The sequence below is a fragment of the Caloenas nicobarica genome, chromosome 2, assembly GCF_036013445.1.
Source record: "Caloenas nicobarica isolate bCalNic1 chromosome 2, bCalNic1.hap1, whole genome shotgun sequence".
NCBI classification, from domain to species: Eukaryota; Metazoa; Chordata; class Aves; order Columbiformes; family Columbidae; genus Caloenas; species Caloenas nicobarica.
This window is the reverse complement of record NC_088246.1, coordinates 141,941,438-141,966,138: the sequence shown is the minus strand read 5'-3', so window position 1 is coordinate 141,966,138 and position 24,701 is coordinate 141,941,438. Positions and strand designations below refer to the sequence as shown.

At 44.8% G+C, this 24,701-nt stretch overlaps 1 protein-coding gene across 1 annotated transcript; it reads right to left on the bottom strand.

Moving 5' to 3' along the window:
* Positions 1–3,140: 3,140 nt before the first annotated feature.
* On the bottom strand, positions 3,141–5,371 carry KCNS2 (potassium voltage-gated channel modifier subfamily S member 2). Its single transcript, XM_065629572.1, has 2 exons — positions 5,361–5,371; positions 3,141–4,611 (listed from the first exon to the last, which is right to left on the bottom strand). Exon 2 carries the CDS (start codon positions 4,572–4,574, stop codon positions 3,141–3,143), a length of 1,434 nt encoding a protein of 477 aa, XP_065485644.1. The 5' UTR covers positions 4,575–4,611; positions 5,361–5,371.
* Positions 5,372–24,701: the final 19,330 nt, after the last annotated feature.

Here is a 24,701-nt window from a genome sequence, read left to right as displayed (position 1 = left end):
GTGGCATGAGAAAAAAACCTACTATAAAGCAGCCAATAATAAAATTATGCTCAAAGTTGCACAAGTCTTGGAGAGCAGCACAGCTGTGGAATGCTCTTCTGAAGGAGGAGGGAGCAAAAATCTGACTGTTTTTAACATGGAGTTAGTTAAGTTTATGAAGGGAATTCTTGTGTACTGTGTAAAGTCATTGTCATGCTACTAAGAACATATTAAATTTCAGTACTTTATTTATTTAGTGTCTTTGATCCAAAGCACTTATATAAAAAGCAATAATGAAAATTCCTTTCAACCAGTACAATAAAAGTCGTAATTCCTTGGGGTATTTCATTTTCTTTAGTAAACTGCAATTTGGACACATTCCATTCAATATTTGCAGAAATGACAGAGCATCAGCTCTACGAATAACAATAAATCTTGAACATAAGATAAGCTATAGGTTATTGAAAGGATGTGTTGCAAAGTTTGGATCCAACCTTTGCAATGCTAAACTAACAACAGCTGAGGGAATTTGTTACTCTTCGGCAAGTTTACAGGCCTCTTCAAATAACTGCCGCCAAAGTCATTGCTTTTCAACTCTGTGAATCTACTGCTTGTGAATCTGAGATAAAACCACTGCTTGGAGCTGGATTCTCTGAAGACCCCCAGCCAACAGACCCAGTGAGAACTTGCAGTGTCCTTGACACCAGTGGGGGAATTTGCCACCCTTGCAGTAACGCAAGTGAAGCATAAGTGCTGCATAAGCCCATCTCCTCCTTCCCTTGTTTCTTTCCTGGTAGTTCAATCCAACAGGCAACGTAGTGCTGTGCTGTGTTTTGGCTGGTTGGTTGTAGGTGTATGATAGTTTACACACATGCAATATGAAGCAGGGACAAGACTATTGAATTTATGCCCATGACCCAGCAGAGAACTTGAAGCAGCCCTCCAAAAGTGGAAACCTTAGCAAAATGCTTGAAGTTTGGATGCTTAATTTGGGTTATCTAAGTCTACCTTCAGGGCCATGTATATGGCTCTTCAATTTTCAGGGGCAGCAAGCAACGTCTTGCCTATTGACTTCATAACTTGTGCAGGCTGTGTTGAAACCTCCAAGAGTTTTATTTGGTAAGGTTAGAAAGGATGCGTTTCCCTCACACTTCATGGCATAAATCAACTACTAACTGATGTGAAGGGAGGGTCTTCAAAGAAAATGGTGCATGGGGGGGTTAAGCTATTTCATACTGTGTATTCTGCAAAAAGTGATCAGGCATAAAGTAATCTGATCCTGGGTGCTCAGCTTTCTGGGTTTTGGTGGAACGGATACAGCAACATCATCAAAAGATCCAGACCAATCAGCAACCTCTAATAGCTTAAAAAAAAAAAAAAGAATTACCTGCTTGTACTATATTTGCTTTATTCTACCAGGTGGAACACTTTAGTTCAGGTGTCACTCTTCCTTGTGGTGCGCAAACACAAACTTCCAAACATGACAATTTCGGCTTTAGTATTTTAACTTCTAACTATTTTGAATTTATTTTCTGAACCTCTGTAGCCTTCACAAGTGAAAAAAAAAAGTAATTGGAACATTTTATGTAATAAATGGGATGAAAGACCTGCAGGATCTGAAAAGAAATGCTTGTTTTATAGCACAGATCCCTAGAAGCATAAATAGAGGGAAGCAGTGGCTTCTGCCTGTTGGCCACAAGTGCTTGATCTCTGTACAATTACATAAAGGAAGAGGCCAAGCCTGCAAAAAATAAGTTTATGCAGATTCATGATTACTCTTGCAAACCCAGATGATCTGCTCTGTCACGTATCCCTTTTTTTTTAAAAAAAAAAAAAAGAAAAATAAGAAAAAAAAAAAAAAAGAACAGGCCAGCCCTTGAAAGGATTTGAATCGACTACATCACAGAAGCAGGTAGGAAGACCTGCCCACAGCGTGTGTGGTATTAAGCTCTTTTTTTAATCTGTTCCTTTCTTAGGCCCTTATACTCTTCCTTAGCTGCAAGTTGTGAGTTTCTTTCTGTGGGAAAATGTGGCTTACAGGCTTTTTTTTCCCCTTAGAGTTTCCTTGGCAGAAAGCTTAATGAAATTATCTGCCATCAACACCTGCTTTCAAGCTTTCCTGATAAAATTAGATTTTATATCTCAGCCTCACATATGGCATCTTTATAATTAGTCTTTTTGCAGTATATGAATGTCAGTTCCTAAAATGCTGCCTGTACAGTTCATGTGGGAATATTTTGCTCCATTAAACAAATCCAAGTGTTTCACTGGAGCTTCTAATTGTTGAAAATCTGCGTTTTTGTGTGTCTAATCTCAGAACCATTTTCATGAAGTGAAATACAGGGTATCTTCAGCTTCACTAGAACCGAGCTGTGGGCAGATCATTTCTGGAATGGAAACCTGAGATATCTTCATGGGCCTCCATATCTGGAATCACTTGTGGAAATGTAGTCTTTGAATACATAGCCATCTGAAAATGAAGAGTGGGCTTCTTCAGAAGGCTCAGTATTGGCCTAATCTTGGAAAGAGAGGTATCTTTATGCTTAGGAGCTTCTTAAAAATATTATCATACATAACATTTCAGAACAAGAACACCCAGTTTTTAACACACGTGCTCAAGAGTAAGCAAACTTCCATAGAAATGTGAAGCTTGGAGGTGTTTTCAGACATGTGATGATCAGAATTACTGGTCAGAAAAATGGGGAAGAGTGTTCCCATGTCAGTGATTCACAGGTGATTGTTTTAAACTGTTGTAAAATTAATGAGAAGTCCTACACTAGTACAGATACCAGTATAGGTGATAGGCGATTTTTTTCATTACTCGCATCACAGCTGAGAATTTTTATTCCACTTGGGTGCATTCATTTCTCTGCTTCGATGAGGAAATGCACAAAGTAACAGATCATCACTATACCATTAGCACTAATGTCATGGAAGTGGTAACATTTGTATGGAAAAGTCAGCATTTAGTACCTACGCAACAGGATGAAAATGTGCAAACTGTCAACTTGTAATAGAAATGTCTTTAGTTTCTCAAGTGCAAAAAGTTAGTGCAGTGTCAGCAACACTATCCTCTAGGAAAAAAAAAGAAGACAAATAGGAAAACACTTATAAACATAGCTCTTGATAGCTCTCATGCAAACTGCTGTCAAACTTGTGCACTAATGCAGCGAATCATTCAGGCTCAGCTCACTGGGGGTGCTCCTGCTCATATTGGTAAGACTGGCCATAAGGGATTTAACTTTATAAGCATAGTAGTCCCTTAAGTTGACTGACGGAACTTCTTTCATGCCATCACCAAAATCACAGCTTCTCATGGCACTCTCTAACTGCTTCTGACGCCTGTAGAAGTGGGAGAATTTATTGAAGATGAGTGTAATGGGAAGCACTACCACTAGGATACCGGCTAGGATGCATGCAGATGCCGTCAACTTGCCAGCGGTGCTCCCTGGCACAACGTCCCCGTAGCCAACTGTGGTCATGCTAACGGTAGCCCACCACCAACAAGCAGGGATGGTGGCTAACCCCTCATTCTCTTCCTTCTCAATGGTGTAAGCCACCACGGAGAAAATGGAGATGCCAACAGAGAGGTAAAGTAAAAGAAGCCCCACCTCTCTGTAGCTGTACTTCAGGGTGGCTCCAAGAGACCTGAGACCTGTGGAGTGTCTAGCAAGCTTTAATATGCGAAAGATCCTCATGAGTCTCAGGACTTGTGCAACCCTGCCTAAATTTGCTAAAGTCGGACTACTTTCCACCACTAAGTTGACAATTAAGGTAATATAAAATGGAAGGATAGACATGAGGTCAATCAAATTCAGGGCATGCTTGAAAAATTTTAAAAAGTCAGGGGCTACTGCAAATCTCGCCACCAGTTCAAAAGTGAACCATGCAATACCAAAATGTTCCACGATTTCAAAGCGAGGGTCTTCCTCGGGGTTCCCATTGCTGTCAACAATCTGAAAGTCCGGAAGGCTGTTCAAGCACATGGTCACGATGGAGCCCAGCACCACCACTATTGAAAGGACACTGAAGATTCGGCTTAAGACTGAGTACCCAGGATTATCCAAAGCAAGCCAGAGCTGCCTCCTGATGTTTCCAAAGGGTTGTTTGTCAAACTTAGAGGCATCGTTGTAGAATGCCAAAATCTCATCAAAAGAAGATGTAGTACTTTCCTGGTCACTTTGTTCCTCCCATTTCTCTTGGTCTGGCTCCATTTTCCTCCCATGATAGCTGTAACTGCAGCAGGAGTCTATAAAGAATTCATTGATTCCCCAGTATTCAATCTCCTGGCTGAAAGAAAACACACAGAGTTCACCCATCACATGGAGCTTGCCGGTGTTATAAAAATGTAGCACATAAGGAAAGAGCTCGGGGTTCCTGTCAAAATAAAATTCATTCTTGGTGTCATCGTAATCGTCACAGAGCTCCAGTATTGACTCCTTTGAGTGGCAGCTCAGCAGTTTTCCCAGCCTGGTCTCAGGGAACCTTAATAATGTGTTGGATCTCATTTTTTTCTTAAAGCCTCCGACGTTGATGCTGATCTCATTGTCTTCAAAATTCGCTTCAGATAAAGCCTTCAGACTCTGCCCTGTCATAGTGAGTTCCTTCCAAAGGTGTACAGGGAACGAAAACCTAGGATGCAATTGCACAGAAAATGAGCAGAATGAGCAAATCTATAGCATGTTCACCTTATCGTTCTTTCTTTTTTTTCTTTCCTCTTTCTTTCTTTTTCTTTCTTTCTCTCTTTCTCTCTCTCTTTCTCTCTCTCTCTCTCTTTCTTTCTCTTTCTCTCTTTTTCTTTCTCTCTTTCTCTTTCTCTCTTTCTCTCTCTCTTTCTGTCTTTCTCTCTTTCTCTCTCTCTTTCTCTCTTCCTTTCTCTCTCTCTTTCTGTCTTTCTCTTTTTCTTTCTCTCTTTCTCTCTTTCTCTCTCTCTCTTTCTCTTTCTCTCTTTTTCTTTCTCTCTTTCTCTCTCTCTCTTTCTTTCTCTTTCTCTCTTTCTCTTTCTCTCTTTCTTTCTCTCTCTCTTTCTCTCTTTCTCTCTCTTTCTCTTTCTTTCTCTCTCTCTTTCTTTCTCTCTTTCTCTCTTTCTTTCTCTCTTTCTCTCTTTCTTTCTCTCTTTCTTTCTCTCTCTCTTTCTTTCTCTTTTTCTTTCTCTCTTTCTCTCTCTCTTTCTCACTCTTTCTTTCTTTTATTTCTTTCTGTCTCTCTCCCTTTCTCCCTTTTCCCTCTTTCCCCCTTTTCCCCATTTCCTCTTTCTTTCTCCCGTCTCCCACTGAAGACACTGAGGGCGGCTCCTTTGTTCCCTCTGCAGGCTCCTGTCCCCACCCGTACCGTTCACCTGGGCTGCGGCTGTCGCTCCTACGAAACCCCCCATTGCTCACGGCCGTTGTGCCACCGGGGCCGCGCGGACCTTCCCCGCTTCCCGCCGCGCCCCGGCCCCGCCAGACGAGGACCCCCCGGCTGCCGCCGCCCGGGCCCCGCTCCCCGCCGCGCCGCTCGCCCAGCCGCCCCCCCTCCGAGGGGCCGGAGCCCCGCGCCCCCGCCCCCGCCCCCGCTCGGGGCCTCGCTCTGCCCGGGACTGCCGCCGCGCCCCGCCGCGGGGGAGCCGCCCCGCTCCGCGCCCCGCCGCGCCCCGCCGCGCCCCCCCTACCTGCTGTCTCAGCGGCCGCGGCTCCCCGCCGGCGCGCCCTGCTGCCCCCGGCCCGCCATTCCCGCCGCCCGCGGGGGCCGCCAGGGTTCGCCCCGCCGCCGGTGCCGGTGCGGCGGGGGTGCGGGTGCCGGTGGCGGGAGGGCGGCCCCCGGCCGCGCGGTGCTGAAGGGACAGCGGCCGCGCGCCGCCCCGCTCAGCGGCGGGAGGCGGCGGCACACGCGCTCGTCATGGCGACGACCCCCGCGGCTGCCGCTCGCCCCTTCCCGCCGCTCCCCGCTTCCCGCCGACCCCGCCGGTGATCGGCGCTGCCGCCGCGGGACGGCGGCGCGGCGGGTGGGCAGCCGGCGCGGGGCCGGCGGCCGCGCTGCCCGGCTGAGGAGGGGCGGCCCGGCGGAGCCGGCGTGCGGCGGTGCCGCCGCTCGCTCGCTCTCGCTCCTGCCCCCGCGCACCGGCGCTGCGAGGGGACGCAAAAATCGGGCTTCCTCCCCCCGCGATCCTGCCTCACACCGGCTCCGACCGGCACAACTTCCCGGGCGGGGACGCCCGCCCACGCCCGCGGTGGCGCTGGGCACCCGCGGACCCTCTCCCGCGGCGGCGACACCCACCCGCGACCGCTGGCCCACCGCCCCTTTGCCCCCTCACCCGCCGGCGGGCGCCGCGGGAGCCCGGGCAGCGCCCCGGGAAGGGGCCGGGGGAGGAGGTGCCGCCCCCTTCCCCCCGCCCCGGCACCAGCGGGTCCTGCCGCGGCCCCCGCGCTGCGCCCACGCCGTGTCGCCCGGGCAGTGTCCCTGCGGGGACTGAAAACACGGAGGATGGGGGCACTCGTCCGAGCAATTTGGTGTGAACAGAGCAGGGCTGCGTGTTGAGGCTGCCCACCGCCCCCTCGGACGCCGGCTGGGAACCCCCGACCTCCCCACACAACCCTGCCCAGCCACTTCGGGAGGAATGATCCTGAAGTCTCGTGCCTCTGACAGAGGGGCCCGACGTCCCTGCACGGCTGCTCTCGGCGGGGCAGAGTTCTATTGCTGGTGTGTGGAATAATGTCGAATTACATGGTCACCGGTGGCAGCATCTCTGCCCACGCTGGAGGCGGCTGTGAAGAAATCTCCCTCTTTCTGCTGAGCCAGGCGGAGAAGCTTGGCTCTGGCAACAGTGGGAAGTGGTGGCAGTTCCTGCGGCGGGAGCTGACCGTGCCCCTGACGCCCCCGGAGCAGGCAGCCGGCTGTGCAGGGCACAGGTGCCCTGAGACAGGGGCCTCGTACCGGGCTGACCTGCACTGTCTCCCGCCAGCTGCCTCATGACCACCTCTCACATCCAGACTCTGGCCGCTGGAAATGGATTGCTGTCAATGCTTTGCAGGACTGGGGGGTGCAGGGGGACGATGCCTCCTCGCTTGCTTCCCTCAGGGCAATCTTGCCCTATGCATCATCCTCGGCTTGTTACTCAAACCCTGCGGATGGGGCAGTGGGACAGAGGTTATACATCCCAGCTCTGGCAGCACATGAGCCCTATTTACAAGGAACCACTTCCTATTAAAGAACAGCCCTGTAAGAGCCCAGGTAACTGAGTGCAGACATGGAGTGGAGCAAGTTAAGTCCTTGTGCCTGCAGTGGCCATGTCTCCAAGAGCCTGCTCAGCTTTCCTACCTGGGGTGCTGTGATCATCCCACCACATCCCACTGATGCTGGTGCACTGTGTGGCTGGAGCCCCCACATCCGTGAGGACACTCCCACAGTGGTGTGCATGGACCCATAGCACTCTCAGCCCCCCAGGAATGCTTCAAGGTTGCTACAGATGCTGCCTCTGCTTGCCTTTTCTTGTGTGGTGCTTGCTCTTGCTTTGCTCTCCTGCTGGTGCATGCCTCCTGCCTCCCTTTCCCCCCGTGGTCCTCCGGCATGACCCTCCCTTTGCCACAGATGCCCTGAGTCAGAGCTCTGGGTTCCAGAGTTCCTCACTGCACGTCCAGCGGCACCTCATGGCATATTAAATCCACACTGAATTACGCACACCAGGCTGCCGTCCTGGCCATGGAAAGCACTGCTGCCACTCGGTTCAGTCCCCCCAGCTTTTCCTCACCTCAGGGAGGATGCTTCACAAATGCAGTGGCGACCTGCACATTTCTCTGTAACAACAGCTTTTCATCTCCAGAGAGGCAGCTCTCCTGCTTCCCAACAGCAGCACAGTTGTTAGGTTAGTTTGTGTTAACCCCCTCCTCTCAGGGCTCTGCTGGTGAACCATCACTGGGGAGCTCTAATTATACTGGCTTTTAATGCCTGGGCAAGGGGTGGCAGAACACAGGACTGGGAACCACCATGTAGGATTTCTGAGTTGGATGCACCCCCATGTTTCCCAGGGCTTGGATAAATCACAAAACTTCTCTGCTGTAATTTCCCACTCACTGTTAGGAGAACAAAAATAACTCATATTCCTCAGTGACGTTGCAAGGAATAGTGAGCTGCTGCTGGTAGTACATTGAAGTGATGTCTGCATGTTTTCACCAGCTCTGAGCTAGCCTAGGTATCTAGTGGGCGCTTTAAACATATTGAAACATCTTCAGCAAATTTTTAAATAAAATATTTTTCATTACTTTTCTTTCTTATGATTAAATTAGATTTTTTTTCCCCCTAATGCTGTTTTAGAAGAAACTAAGTGGAGATATGTTTAGAGGATTTTCAGGCTTTCATACGTTGTTCTCTCCTTCTAAGCCAACTGGCTAAGAAAAAAGATCATAGGCAACCTCATACTCATTTTGGAAAAATGTATTTATCTGTCTGTGTTCTTATCTTTACCCTGGAAAGATCACTGGTCACTTTTCTAACCTGTGTTTTCTCATTAAATGGCACAGTGAAGTTCAGCGACACTGGAGATAAATAGCAAAGTAGTATGACTCTGTAAGGATACAACTCCCCCTAGTTCAAGATAACTGCTCTTGTAATTAGGGCTAATTGGCTCAGCCAGAGCATTTTGCTAATAAGGCTAAAATGCTTCCAGCACCCAAGATAGTGATCCAAATTTCGTCTGAATGTTTCTGCAAGGTGTGCACTCTGCTCCACAGACATGCAAGCAGGTCTGCTGCTGACCTAGTGCTTTGCCTTTCCCAGTGGGAAGTACGGCACAAATTGCTGTGGATGCACTATTACTGGTGGAATCCAAGGCAAAAGCTCTGCTTTGATATGTCAAAAGAAATCAGATTTTTTTTTCCCCCAACAAATGAGCTTGTGATTTGTCAAATAAGAGCAAATTTTGGGATGTCCTAATAATAAATCAAGTAAATATAAAAGAACCCATTGTCTCCACTGCCCTATGGATGCTTCTTGGACTGGGGAGGAGGAAAGAGGACTGCTGAGATGGGGCTGGGATTGGAATGTAAGAAGTGTGAAAGAATTGCAAGTTGGAGTGGGGGGATAAATGGGTGACTCCTATCCCCCTAGGGGGCAATATTACAAAAGCTCAACTCATTTTGAGTCTGCTGGTTATAGTTGTTGACTCTGAGAGTGTGAGAGAGACCGGATTTGTTTTATTGGTACACGTGATACCATGTTATTTGGGGAATATGTGAAGGTGCCAACACTGTGCAAAGACATCGGGATATGTACAGGTGCCCACCAGAGCTGGTCTGGGTCTGGACACATCCTAACTGCAGTGTGTTTGCCATCACTATACACCCTGCCCTGGGCCTGTGGTGACCTGAACAGTGGTGGAATGTGGAATTACTGTTGTGCTAGCAACCAGCTCACTGTAGGAAGCTGCCACCTGAGAAGTCATGTCTTTGGACAACATTTCCTGTCTGGTCCCTGTTGGCTGTCCCAGCACTACAGCAGCTGCGCTACCCCACAGTGAGCTTAGTGCTGATGAGGACACGTGGCATTCACTTCTGCAAGCATGATACACTGATATCTCAGGTGCGTTGTGAGCTTTGGAAGATGTGAAACAGGTATGACCATTACTACTTCCTCAGTGTTAATGAAATATTGAACAGGTTACAAAGGAAGATATGGGACGTGAGACAACGGTTCTATCAACACTTCCTCTGAGTGGTAGATGGATTCACTTTGGACTTGAGGATACAACCATCTATTAGGCTGAAGGTGGAAAGCCTAAACTTAATAGGTATTGGAAGGTATCCACCCTGGCCCTGGAGCCAGATTCAAATGGTTCTTGTTGACCATTTCCTTTTGTACCAGATGGACTGGAAAATCCCAGAGTTTTAATGTATTAGTTTAAGGTCAATAGATACAATCTGTTTTTCTTTACAGAGCCTCACAGGTGGCTGGGAGTGAAGCTGAGGTCCTTTCATGGCGCATTCCTACTGCCGCAACCATTGAATGTGGTCTATTGGTGAATATATTTAAAAGAAATAAAAATAGTTTTGCACATAATGCTCATTTAAATACTGAAAAAGGACTGTTGGAGAATATTGCCAAGACTAAAAGAATGAAAAGTCAAAAATGGACTTAAACAAATTCATAAAGGCCATGTACCTCTCTGGATATTTATCAAATGATCTGAGTATAGCTTGAACTTGACAGAACCCCTGACTGAGAGAGAATATCGCGGAGGAGGGACCCTTCTGAACATGCTTTGTTCTTATCCCGCCACATCAGCAAGGTAACTATTCCAATGATGTTTGGTTGCTGTCAGTCTATGGCCAGCTTTTTGTAACTAGAAGTTTAAAAAAAAGCTGAGATTAGCCCTGCTGCATGATCTTTCAGCTGTTCTCTAACCTCCCATAACCACAGGAAGAAAAGAAGTGCCATTTTTTCATGAATCTGCTTGTTCCCTAAGTGTCCTGGGTGTGACACATCTGCCTTTCTTAGGAGGCAAAGGCTTTGCACAAGCTATTGTGGCATTTGCAGTATAAAACTGGGGAGGGATAAGAGAAAAACACTTTACTAAGCTGAAAGTTTACAAGGCAGTGATAGCAATGTCTGAAAAGAGACCTCCACTGTGACAGAGTGGAACTCCAGTGGACCACAGAAAGACCATCTGGCAGATGAAGAAACTGAACATGAACTGAACAGTCATTTTGGGTGACAGCGCCTCAACAAATACTGATCTTTTGCGGTGCACTGATTGCATGAGCAATGAAGTTTTATTGCGATGACTCTGCGGTGCTATGCCCTTTGTTATGAGTTAACCTGTTTAGTCACTGTTGTGCCTGCTCCACATGATTCTTGACTGAAGGACACACAATAATATTTGCTTTTGCAAGTCCTGTGGGGAACCTTGTCTTCCTTAATTAAATCACCATATTCCAGAATCATGGAGTGCAAGGCAAAAAAGGATCATTAGAAAATTGTGACTTTCTTTTAGTATAGATTGTAGAATTTCAACCTTCTGTCCCCTAATGGAAACTAATGTCTGAAATGGGTTAAATGAACTCATCTACTGACAATATATCAGAGGAGCCTGCAGTATGTTTACCTGAGCATTTTACTTGGAATTGGGATTGTGCTTTTGAAGTGACCCTCTTGATCAGCTTCACTACTTTGATTTTGTTTACATTGAGTCTGAGCGCTACATCCCTTTGGATGAAAACAACCCAAAAGCTGAGCTGCAGAAGTAAGCACTGCCCGTAGCAACAAGCAATGGAAAATAAGAGGTGTCAGAACTGCGGTTTTGGATATAACAATACGACCTAATACAGTTCAGTGGTCACTTTCTCAGCGGCACTGCTGCAGTCAGCAGTGGGCATGACCTCTTTGATATTTGCCTGAATGGAGATGGGAAGAAAGAGGATCTTGCTTGGATCCAGGTTACTAGTTTTAAATTATGACTAAAAAGCCTAGTTCTGTGCTATCAGTCAGCTAACTTGGAACATTTGAAGGCTATTTCACTCGCATTTGGAACGTATCCATGTGTTTGTTATACTTCTCACGCTTCTGTGTATCGAGAAAACAAAGCCATGGGAAATCCAGCTACAGCATAGCTCCTCTGGGCAGATCCCCAGATTTGATATATTCTCAGCTGATTTGCTCTCACTGAGAACATGCCTCTTGCTCCATTTTTCTTCTATGTATTTTTAAAGATGGGAAAAAATGCTGATTGCTCTACGCAGGTGAGAAAAAGCTCAAAGACAACCTGGCCCCCTTATTCTGAAAAGAATAATTAAGATATTTTCTTGTTTCCATAAATATATGTATCTATCTCTGTGGCACAGGAATCTCCATCTTAAATAACAATAATAATAAAAACCACAAGTTGAACACAAGCAGGAAGAGCAGTCCCTACTTGGAAACATTTTAATCAAAAAAAAAAAAAAAAAGAGAATCTCCCTCCTAACTTACATCTATTTCAGTCTGTGAATAAAACTGATTTTTATTATGAAACCAGCATGCAGAAGGGCAAAGAGAAGCCTCTCAAGCTATACGGCCTGAGCTCACCGCCTGTCCTAACTTCCTGGAGCACCACATAGGTTACTAAGTTTCAGGTCAGGGTTGGTCAGTATTGCAATGATGGCCATCTCCAGCGTTGCCACCATTGCCTGACTTGTGGATCAGTGTTATCTCATTTCTTGGCACTTCCTAATTTGTTGGGGGGAGTTTGGAGTTAGGAGACCCTCAGCTAATCCTGTGTTAGAAATAAACAGTAACAACGTTGCAATTGTGCTGGTAACAGCCAGAAGAGGATGCTTCTGCTGCCAAACACAATTTTTTAATCCAGTGACTCCCCCTCCCAGCTCTTTGGATGAGTTTCTGACGGGTGTCCAATTCTTCTCCTCCGTGTAGTCCCACCATACAGCATATACGAACAGCCATGAGACCTGCCCCACCGCCCTCACACGCTGTCAGCACAGAGCTCACCAGCACACAGCCTGCTCTGCCCAACCTGCTTCGGGTGCCACGTGAGAGTGCTCTGCAGAAGGGTCCAGCCAGGCAGCCTGTCCTTGCCTTTTGCTGCCCAGCCTTGTCACTAGAGATCTCGGCAAGGACAGACTGACAATTTCATGGCCAGCATCCACACAGCGTGAGGCTAGTCTGCAGTGGGCCAGGTAGAGCTTGGATTCATGAGCATCTTTACTTAACCTTAAAAAAATCAGGGGAGCGTAAGAGAAAGTTGCACTTCATCTTATGAGGAGAGGTTGAGGAAGCTGGGGCTGTTTAGCCTGGAGAAAAGGAGGCTGAGGGGAGACCTTATCGCTGTCTACAACTACCTGAAAGGAGGTCATAGCATGGAGGGTGTTGGTCTCTTCTCCCAGGTAGCAAGTGATAGGGCAAGAGGAAATGGCCTCAAGTTGCACCAGGGGAGGTTTAGATTGGATATTAGGAAAAAAATTCTTTACAGAAAGGGTTGTCAGGCATTGGAACAGGCTGCCCAGGGTGGTGGTTGAGTCACCATCCCTGGAGGTATTTAGAAGGCATCTAGACAAGGTTCTCAGGCACATGGTTTAGTACTAGACTTAGGTTAGGTTATGGTTGGACTCTCTTGGGTCTCTTCCAACTGAAATGATTCTATGATTCTATTCTATGATTCTATCTGTACAAAGGTTTTTATTTTACAACTGAAAACCTTAAAGCCTAGCTAGATCAATGAATGAGCTAAAACAAATGGGCAAAGGCAATGGAAGGCAGGCATACCAGCGATGTTGCCTGCACCTTCCAAAGGTGTTTCTGGTGGCAGAGAACAGAAGATGCACTATCTGCCTTCCATGCCTGAGTTGCCACTGTCAGCTCTCACAGGCTACCCAAACAGCTTGATGCTGCAATGTCTGGTGTCTGCAACAGTATTCTAGCTCGAGAGAAAACTCCGCTGGAACTTTGACTGAGGTCATAGAGATTTGAGTGGAAAGATTTCATGGGGCTAACATAAGTATGGAGACCCAGCTCCAATCACAGAGGACCATGAGGAGCTCCAGCCCAATATTAGTGCAGCTCAGCACATATTCAGAAGCTACTGGTTCCTGCCCCCTAAACATAGGTCTCAGCTTCTTAAATACGAAATGCCAGCATTGTCTGGTTTTTTTATGAGGCCATCCAACATCAGATCCTTTGTTTTATCATCATACTGCTTATGAAGGACTTAGCTGTTGGGGCCTTCAGTGTTCACAGTTCAGTCTCTGCTTTGTTTCACCAGTTGCTCCACCAAGACAAGAGCAAAGTTTGCCTCTGAAGTCAGCATGAATATGAAGAAGCTTAAGGACTCTGGATGACTAAAGAAATAGCAGCATGGGCCTGAAAAGAAATGGACTCAAACTGGCAGCACAGGTACATCCTCACTGCCCAGCATCACCACACTGGAGTGAGTGAAAGGCCCGTTATACCTGGACAGTGTCCTGAAGCTTCCCAGAAGGGCTGCTGTGAGGACTTTTTCCCAGTTTTTTGTGGACCATTCACCATTGCCTCATAAAACACCAGAGTTTGCCAGCTGGGAATTTTAGATAAATTTTAGATAAATCTCTCTCTCCTTGAGATGTTTGTAGCAAATAGCTTTGAAGGGCACTATCTGGGATATACATGACCATTACACACAGCTAGCAAAATAAGTTTCTGTAGTGGTATTGCCTGCAGAAATTCCTTTTTTTTTTTTGGTAACAAACTAAAGCACAGAGAGAAAGATTTTGTGCCATGTGGAGCCTCACTGTGACTGCTATAGGTTTTTTTAAAAAAAATTCTGCTTAGTGGAAAACAGACAATCAACCATTTATTCTTTAATAATTGCCCACAGAGCAAAAGGATCTTAAAAACTTTTTCATAGTTTGTATAATGCTCATGTCTCATTTTTCGAATGCGAGAGCAATCCCTTCAAAAATATAAATGAACTGTTCGTAGCAACAATCCATCTTTGAGTCATTCACTGTAACTTTGCAGCCATAATACCGTTCCTGAAATGTCTCTCAAAGGCAGTTTGGACTGTAATTTATCCCAAAGGTCAGACATGTTTATCTGAGGGTCTGAATGAGGCTATGCGCATTCCTATATGCCTCATATTCTGGTTGTTAACAGATCTCTCAATAGTGGATGAAGGATCAAGAAACTATTTCCTTTGGATTTGATTCACTTTAATATTTTTGGATTATATTTAAAACAAGAACAAGCCAATTAAAAAAAGAAAAGGAATCGCTAAATACGATTCCAATTATTTTTTCCCACTGCTATCGTGGAACAAAAGGTTTTAAAGCTTCTGAAACATGTTGGGACATCTGTGCTCAGTTTCTGTACACAATGCAGAAAGTCCAAAACATCATGGGAAACCTTATTCTGAGGGGATGCCAGTCCAGATCCATCCTCTGAAGAGTTCCATATGGTTCAGATTATAAAAAAAGCCTCTGAACTGTTTTATCCTTAGCTAACATGATTTTAAACTTCACATTTTTTAACCTCAATTCAAAAAAGCACTTAACAATACACTTAATTACAACCACCTCTCTTTTTCAGAATTGTGTTTTTCTTTGCTCTCCTGGAGTTTGCTATTCTGATAATAAAGAGTAAGAGGAAATAATGGAGTAATTTTCTTCAAGAGTGTATACTGTGGAATTATAAGAATACAGCAGTAGTTTAAACTTCACCATTTGTCTCACTGACTGATTCATTTGGTATAAAGTCGAGTGAGGGCCAGCATATTGTGAGCACAGGAAAACCTGAATTCCATTTTATTTGTTTTTCTTTTCAAACCGCTGCTTTGTGGAACAATTCTGAACTTTGCCGCAGTCGGAATATTACACTAACCAGCTGCTGAACAAAGACTTCACTGAATCTAGGTCAGGTCTAATTTGTGAAGCTCACAGAGTTAGTCACTATGGCAGCTTTCTGAAAGGTGCAGATGGAGAATCCATGAGCTGTGGGAACAGAATTACAGGGCTTCTTCTCACCATTGGTTTTAATGCAATTTGTTTTATTTCCTTTTCCAGGAGTTCCTTTTTCTCAGAGTTCCTAGTAAAACAGGGATTAAATGTGACAGCCACATCTGTTTTAGGAAATTCCCATGGAGATATCCGATTGGTAGCTGGCTCAAGCGGTGTTAAAAGTGAATGCTTCTGGTCTGAGCAGGTGGTCTATGAACATTATGAAAAATCTGTAGCCTTTTATGGTGACTTTCATCTCAGGATCTCAAAGTGTTCTATAAATATCAGCTGATCAAGCCTTGCAACATCCCTGTGAGGTGATCACTTTGTAATTGAAGGGAATGGGTCTTATGGTCACAAGTTTGCTGCTGGCTGTGAAATGCCATTTGTGACTCACACGACCTGCCACAAGTAGAGCAGATGTATTGCTGCTGTGTCTGGAAATGAGAGCTGTTTGAGATGCAGCTGTGCTTGTGCTACTGGTGCATGGGTTCTTCTTCTCTTCTGATCTGCTCCACCATCCCTTGTTCTCCTGTTCTCGTTTCCTGGTGCCTCCTGCCAAGTGCACACACTAGCTGTGCTTTCTTTTGGATGTTCTACCTTGTGCCATATTTTCCAGTGAGAGCTTGACACAGATGCATGTTTTGCAGATCGTCTCTCTGCAGCTCCTAGGACAAAATGTGTGCTCAGATGTACCTCAGCCAGCTTTCTCCCAGACGTAGCAGCAGGGAAAACAGCAGTGCAACTCTGCTTTTCGTTCTCACTATTGCTGGGGTTAATTTAAAAAGTTAACTTAGAATCACAGACACCACCTCAATAGATGGAGAACATCTGACTGAGCAATGTCCTGCAGCCAGCAGAAGAAGCTGCCTTGTAAAGCAGTCCCGTCTGCCCTACGGATGGGATGGAGCATCAGGTTCACCAAAGGCATGTTTGCTTCCATGAATATTCCTTCTGGATTTCACAAGAAGCCATAAACAGGCTTATTTCGGAGCTGAGTCATAACATGATAAATATTATTTGTGCGTGTGCATCTATGTATATGTGTAGAGGCACTGCTTGTATGGTAACCAACACTTCTTAGCCTTTAGGACATGACTTTGGTACAAAAGTAATCTCTTATGAGTTTTCTCATTTCTTTGTTTGTATAGCTGTAGAGGCTATTTATGTTGAGCACACTTTGACTTGCACTGAATATACTTAAAATTCAGCCACAACTCTAATTGCAACCGTTTGGGACATAGCTGTTCAGGCCCTCCAAAGATCATATCACTTCCTTCAGCAAAACATGGGATGGGGGACATGGGCGAAGATCAGTATTTCCAAACGAAAATACACCCAGTTGCTTGGATAAAGACATGAGGCTTTGTTGCCTGTGTGATAACACTCAGGTTATAAATATCAACTTTTGACAACGTTGACCTGCAATCCCTGATGCTGGCTGGTAAATCCTGGTTTGTTGTTTTAAGCATTCTGTGAAATATGACTGCCTTCCAAGGCTGAAAGGAGAGTCCCCGCCAGTGCTAGTTTGGAACTTGTAATGCATATTATACCTCTTAGTATAATAAGGTTAACAATACCAACTGTATCCTCAGCCAATATTTATGGCACAAAGAAATCCTTAAATGCAAGGATATTTGAGGGTTTTAGGCTAATACACCAGAGGAGAACTTGATGTTAGATTTTCAAGTTGTTATAATTTTAAAATTTGCTTTGTAAGAGACTTCACCTTCCCATTTCCATAGCAGTCAGTACATCTGGATCTCCACTCTGATTGTGACCTCTGGATGTTGCCATAATACAAACATTAAAAAAATAGAGTTATTGATAAAAAGCAGGAAGGTAATTTCTTGTCTTGATTTGTGGTATAGAAGATTTCTGTGGACATGTGTTGTTCCTAATATGCAGGTACCACAAGATCAATATTAATACAATGACCAGTGTGTGAAGATGGTGTCACTGAATTTAAAAAGCTGAGGATTCTTTCCAATGGCTGAACCGAAGTGACTGAGTTCAGATTTTGGTCCATTTGGACTTTGGATATATCACAACATGCTACAGATGTCTTAGCAAACAGCACTGGATGATCAAATGGAATAAAAACCAAACCGAGAGAAACTGGGAATTTTACTGGGAGAGAGGAAGCAATCAGGAAGTTTACTACTGTAAAAGTTTGTTCTGTACTCCAAAGTGGGGAGCAAGGAGAATAGTTTCTTGAAGATTAAAATGTCTAATAGCAGGCAAACCTTTGTACACTCAGAGCATCCAGTTCTCAACACAGCAAACAGTAACCTAGAAACATATGTGGTGAGCAATAACACTCATAAATCTTAAGAGATTATGTGTTCCTAATGTGAGACTTCAGACTGATCTATTTTGTTAAGTGCCAAACTTCAGCATGATTCAATCATGTTTTGCTTAATCTGAATTTATTTACTCTTGGTGATGATGATTCATTGAACATGTCTCTAGTCCAGTCTGTTGGACTAATTTATCAGGCATTTTGATGGACTGGTGATTTGTCTTCTCTGAACATTTCATGGGTTATTTATTTGTGTCATCTGGGTTGTGTAGAACAAGAACTGCAGTTCTGCTAAGAATTAAACATTCCTCAATGATGCCTTTAGTAACAGGAAACACTCTCTAAATAGGTATTCTTGTTGCAATGGAGCCAAACAACGAAGCCAGGAAAACTTATCTTACCTAGAGATTCAATTCCCCTAACTAATTCCTGTGTTAACCTCGGCTGATTTGCATCAGAGACACAACCTGGCAAAGACAGAGGGGCAGCAGCGGTGAGGTTTCTTTGTGCAGGACATGGGGCTTTCCTGGAGGCTGGCCCAAGAGTATAGGTCACCCCAAGAAGAAATAAGACACGAGGGGTTTGCTTACATAGCCAAATTAACATGCAAGTGATGTACAGAGAGGCATTCTCACACTAGCTGTCCTCTGGCTCTCACAGGTAATGATAGTATGAGACAGGCCAGGCTGGACTTCAGCAGAAGTTGGCACTTTATATGCATTCCTAGAACCGTACTTGAATTGCTGTTCTCTGCTGAAATCTGTGTCACCATGACCACGCTGCTGTGGCTACTGGTTAAAGCTAACTTCAGAACAGCTATGAGCAGCTGGTATACCTACCTTCAATGCGCGTGCGTTGCTTTGGCCTTCTCTTTTCCAAGGGAATATATCTCCTCAGGTGATTTTCAGAAAGACTTCCAACTCTCTACCTGTGAAGGGATTCAAGAATGAAAGTGTGGAAGAGGCAAACTATTTCCCGGAGTGGAAGGTGCTGATACACACGATACACATGGCTGCAGAGTAAGAATCTTCTCTCTTTTGAAGGGTGCGGTCTGCTTGATCTGGTCTCCCCAGTACAAGAGATACGGACAGAACTGAATCGGGTCCAGTGAAGGGCCATTGAGGTGTTTAAGGGACTGGAGCATCTGACATATGAGGAGAGGCGGCGAGAGCTGTGGCTGTTTAGCCTGGAGAAGAGAAGGCTCCAGGAGATCTCAGTAATGTGTATAAAACACCTTATTGGATAAAAGGAGTACAAAGAAGATGGAGTAGAAGAGTAGTGCCCAGCAACAGCACTAGAGGCACTGGACACAAGCTGAAACACATTCAATTCCACTAAAACATAAGGAAAAAACTTATTCAACGCAAGGGTGATTGATCCCTGGCCCAGCCCATTGAGGTTGTGGAGTCTCCATCCTTGGAGATATTCAAAGCCTGACTAGATTCTATCATGGGCAACCACCTGTAACTGACCTTGCTTTGGGCAGGGCATTGACTAGAGGCTCCCCAGAAGTGTCTGCCAGCCTCAGCCATCCTGCCATTCTGTCAGATTAAATTAAAGAATCTCAAGTTGTTGTTAGTGCAGATCTTCCTGACAGTTGATAATGGCGAGCAGAGCATTTCTGTGTGTCAAATGAATGTTAACCCTCTTGACTTCTAGGATCTTTTTGTGAGCAGCCAAATAGTGAATATAAACTAGAGATCAAGCACCATTAATGGAGCAACGGTACTAGAATATATGTGGTAGTAAATGTGTGCACAGGTGTGTAGCATGAACATCAGGTGGCGGTGTAAGAAGTAAGGATGTGATTCAAATACTAATTAAATGTGCTTTATTTGCTACCATTCAAGGACTCATGTTCCTGCCATACCACTGAGCCTGATTGATGGTGTCAGGTTTTGGTCCCTTTGCTTATTGTTGCTGTTTCATGGTCTACATTGAACTTGACTCGAAGCCTTCCTTAAGAGTTCTCATTTAGGGATTTTGCCTAGTCATTAGAAACTTTTTAAGTTAGTTAGCCCTACAGAGAAAAACAATCAGTTCATATCTGAGGACAGTGAAATGCATCTGAAATATCCCAAACACATTTGGCATGTTTAAACACATCCTTTCAACTTGTCTTCTTTCACACAGCTTGTGAGTGATGTTAATAATAATATCATTTTTTTTGGATGATTGATTCTGTGATTCTTTCTTCTATATCCTGAGTGCAATAATTCTGCCCTTGGCTTCTTTTTTTCTACAGGGAAATGCATTAGACTTCTTCAGTTATTCTAGATATTTAGAGCTAGAAGACCAAGACCCATTTGTATACAGGTCTAAAGTTATTAAACAACCAGAATTACTTTAGATCTAATTGCTTTATTAATGCTTCTATGTTGACTTTGATTGAAGTAAGAGATTCTACATTGCCAAGAAGAAGAAATGAATTGGGCCTTTATGCATAGACATATGTATTAGATCATTTGTGAATATGTAAATTGGGAAACCAGCCATATTTAAATGCTAGAAGGTATTCATATAACACTACTGTTACTTGCTGGTGTTACTTATCTGAAAATAATTCTACAGGATTCAGTGTAATTGGAAGTATATAAAACCTGTGGAAGATCAGAACGGAGATCTATACTTTCAGTCTTACTTTAGATTCAGAAATCAGCACAGAGACTATGCACAGTTTCAGGAAGAGAGTACTTTTCCTAGTCAATTAGAGATCCACAGTGGATAATTTGTCCCTAAAATCTCTGGTGACAAATGTAGCCAACTGACCCGCTTTTAACAATATGGCTTTATTTTTTTGGTATCTGGAGGATAGCCAATATTGCTGGTATGCCTATAAAATTAACCAAACCTGAAGGAAAGAAGCTGGAGCGACGGAAGAAGACGTAAACTTGTTTGAAGAGTATCTTTTTCAAGAAAAGAAGTCGTACTACTGTTTTTCTATGGAATGCACGAGTCACGTCTGAAGATATGCAAATGCAAAAACCATCTGACAGTAACAGCGTATCAGTATTAGCAGCTCTGCCAGTGTCTCTCCACTCACTCGCTGAACCGTGCTGAGGAGGTAGAAGTTCCAGTTCTGCTGTTTACCCAGCTGTGGATCAGCTGGTTCCATATGAGGAATTCGTCTTTCCAGTTTGCTTTTGTAAAAACCTAAGAAATTACTTCAAACAGTAGGAAAAAAAAAAGTGTAATAATTGCCAAGCCAGGCTAAGGAATGCCAGAACTAAAGTTGCCATAATTCAAATCCATTGTGTGCATCATCTTCCAATTTCTAATTGCACGACCGCAGACTGGTAGGGATTTTTTTGCTTCCCCCCGCCCCAACCCACCACTGCAGAGGATGGACCTGCTGAGGGATGAATCATGGTTACCTCATTGCAGAAACTGTGGAATTTGGAGTGTGATGGTGGAGGATTTCAAGATAGGAAAGGATTGTACTGTGGTTTGGGAAACTGAGTGTTGTCCTGGTATTGGATTTTGTTGCTATTATGGATTTTGTTGTTATTCTCCTGAACATAATTTCTATGTAATGCTGGGCTAGTCACTTAGCTCAAAACTTTTCACAGATGGTAACTGATTTTCTGGAAGCCCTGACAACTGGAATCTGATATGGGATATGCTGAATACTCTCTATTATGGTAACTGTGCTTTGGAGATACGTTTCAGATACTGAAAAAACCTGTTCTTAAACATCTCAAATGAGAAACCAAAATCTGTGTTTTCTTTTGGCAATTTTGACTCAATGACCATGAGTAAATGTAGAAAGTAATACTTCATTCTCATCTTCAGGAGCCCTGGGAAGATAAATTGTCAGTGTTTGTAGAACACCAGGATTCTGCAGAGGAGAAGACCATGAAATGCCTTTTTTGGGGAATAAATAGCTGTGTTTCAGGGCTGTGTCAGATAACAGGTACTGTATATAGAATAAGAGGCTAAAATTTTTCAAATATTGATGCCACTATTATTGTGTAGTGAATTAGCAGACAACCATAGCAAAGGCTCTGAAAGTTCATTTAATCCACTCCCCTGCCTGAAAGCAGGATCAGCTAGGCCTAATATATTCCTGTTAGATATTTGTCTAAGCTCCAGCGACAGAATTTTCACAATCTCCTTGCGTGATTTTTTCCATTGCTTTACTTTCCTTGACATTAACAAGTCTTTCCCAGTAACTAGTTGACATCTCTCCTTTGCTGCACTACTTGCCCAGTCCTCAGGGGAGAGGCAGAAAGGTTCATCAGTGGGACTGCCTCATAGTGCACACGTCAAGGGTGCAGAACTGAGATGATCCCTTTATTTCCAAAGAGATTTAAAAATTGCCCCAGACCAATAGTCTGCAACAGCACAGGCTGAGGGTTTACTGCCTGGAGAGCAGCTTGGAAGAAGAGGACCTGGTGTTCCTGCTGGACCAGGAGCCAGCAACGTGCCATTGCGGCAGGGAAGGCCAACATTCTCCAGGGATGCATTAGGTAAAACACTGCCAGCAGGTTGGGGGAGGTGATCCTTCCTCTCTGCTCAGCACTGGGGAGACATGTCTGGGGTGCTGGGTCCAGTGTTGGACTCCCCAGTACAAGAGAGATATGGATATAATGGGGCTGGTTCAGTGAAAGTCCATCAAGATGTCTAAGGGACTCAAGCATCTGACATACAAGACTGTCAGGGCTGGTGCTGTCTCATCAATATATGTCCAAATACCAAAGGGAGGAGCATGTAAAGAAGATGGAGGAAGACTCTCCTCTGTGGTGCCCACTGACAGGACTAGGGGCACTGGGCACAAACTGAAATACAAGAAATTCCACTAAAACAGAAGAAAAAAACTTCTTCAATGCAAGGTTGGTTGAGCACTGGCACAGACTGCCCAGAAAGATTGTGGAGTCCCAGTCCCTTGAGATATTAAAACTCTGCTGGACACAACCATGGGCAACATCACCCTGTTTTGGGCAGGGGATTGACCAGACAATGTTCAGGGGTGCCAGCCTCAGACATTGTGTGATTTGGTAGCTCTAGGAGCTGTGTGCAGAAAGCATGAGCCTGGCAGTTGCCTCCTGCGTATTGGAGATATTGTGCAACTGTTCTTTGCACTAAAATTGGACATGGCTGTTTCACTCACGGACTGTCTGTATAATAGGGGGATTCAAATTAGAAATATTTAATGTTTGGGTACCTTTTATGTTTCTTTATGGTGAGAGTTGGCCCTTTCTTATGAGGATCTGGAGTTTGGGTGCCTTCCCAACTCTCTGCAGTAAAGTTGGTTTGTTTTTTTTTTTTCATTCTTGTGTAGTTTTTCAAAAACACTGACTACTGCCTAAGTAAAGATATGCAGCTTTTTGCCAGGTCTAATGCTTGTCTCATGAGTGATATGTTAAAATGCTCCTCACTTTCACTTTTGTCCTTATCTTCCCCAGACAGCTGGGAAGCCAGTTGCCAATGTTTTATACTTGAAAACATGATTTTCAATACATTTCTTTTCTCCCTCCCTTCAGCCCAGAGCATGAGATCTCATTTTATAATGTATTATAGCTGCTTGTCTGTGGAATGGAGTTATCTAAATTAAGAGTAATTTTCCAGTGCATTCTGGACATTCTTATAGTGCACAAAAGAGGTCTAAAACCTTAAAACAATGGTCTTGTAAGATATTAGTGCTAGATTAACCTACCCCATAGCCACAACTAGACATCAAAATTCCCTTGCCCTTTCCTCTTCACCTTCAGATTGCCTAAATTCCTGAGTCATCTGTATGTCTGCCAGCCAAGTTCCTCTTAATCATCAGCTTCTGGTCTTGTTTCCAGAGCCATCCAAATCCACATTGTGCTGAGCAGTCAGCTTTGAAGTTCACAATCCACTTTGCCACCCTGCCCTTTTCTTCCGTGAAATGTTTCTCATATTCTCTGTACTTCTTCCCTTTTCCCAGCAAAGAGACTGAGTAGATGCCTTCCTCTTGCTGCTAGAACAGTCACTCCTGACCACTGAAGTGTTTTCTCTTGGGGCTGTACACCAGATCTGTGGCCTCCCTTGTGACGAGAACATCATTTTCATTCCTCATCCTCTAATGCAGTAAACCCTTGAGAGGAGTAAAAGCATGAATGGGAGGGCTGGTAACTACTGCTCCCTCTGCCAGTCTCTCTGGTCAGGGGACTCTTCTGGGAGATGGCAGATGTAGGCTCAACTTCAGCCTGGTGAAAGGGGCAGAGATCTCAGGTCTCTCTTTTCATAGAATCATAGAATAGTTTGGGTTGGAAGGGACATTAAAGATCATCTGGTTCCAACGATCCTGCCATGGGCAGGGACACCTTCCACTAGACAAGGTTGCTCAAAGCCCCATTCAACCTGACTTTAAACACTTCCAGCGATGAGGCATCCACAGCTGCTCTGGGCAACCTGTTCCAGTGCCTCACCACCCTCACAGTGAAGAATTTCTTCCTTATATCTAATCTAAATCTACCCTCTTACAGCTTAAAGCTATTACCCCTTGTCCTATCTCTACATGCCCTTGCAAAAAGTCCCCCTCCGGCTTTCTTGTAGACACCCTTTAGGTACTGGAAGGCTCCTATAAGGTGTTCCCAGAGCCTTCTGTTCTCCACACTGAACAACCGCAATTCTCTCAGCCTGTCTTCATAGGAGAGTTGTTCCAGGCCCCTGATCATCTTCATGGCCCTCCTCTGGATTCACTCCAATAAGTCCATGTCCTTCTTATGCTGGGGGCCCCAGAACTGGACACTGTACTCCAGGTGAGGTCTCATGAGAGCAGAGTAGAGGGAGAGAATCACCTCCTTTGACCTGCTGGCCACACTCCTTTTGATGTAGCCCGGGATACACTTGGCTTTCTGGGCTGCAAACACACATTGCTGGCTTGTGTTGAGCTTGTCATCAACCAACAGGCCCAAGTCCTTCTCCTCAGGCCTGCTCTCAATCTGTTCTCTACCCAGCCTGTATTTGTCCTTGAGATTGCCCTGACCCATGTGCAGGACCTTGCACTTGGCCTCATTTAA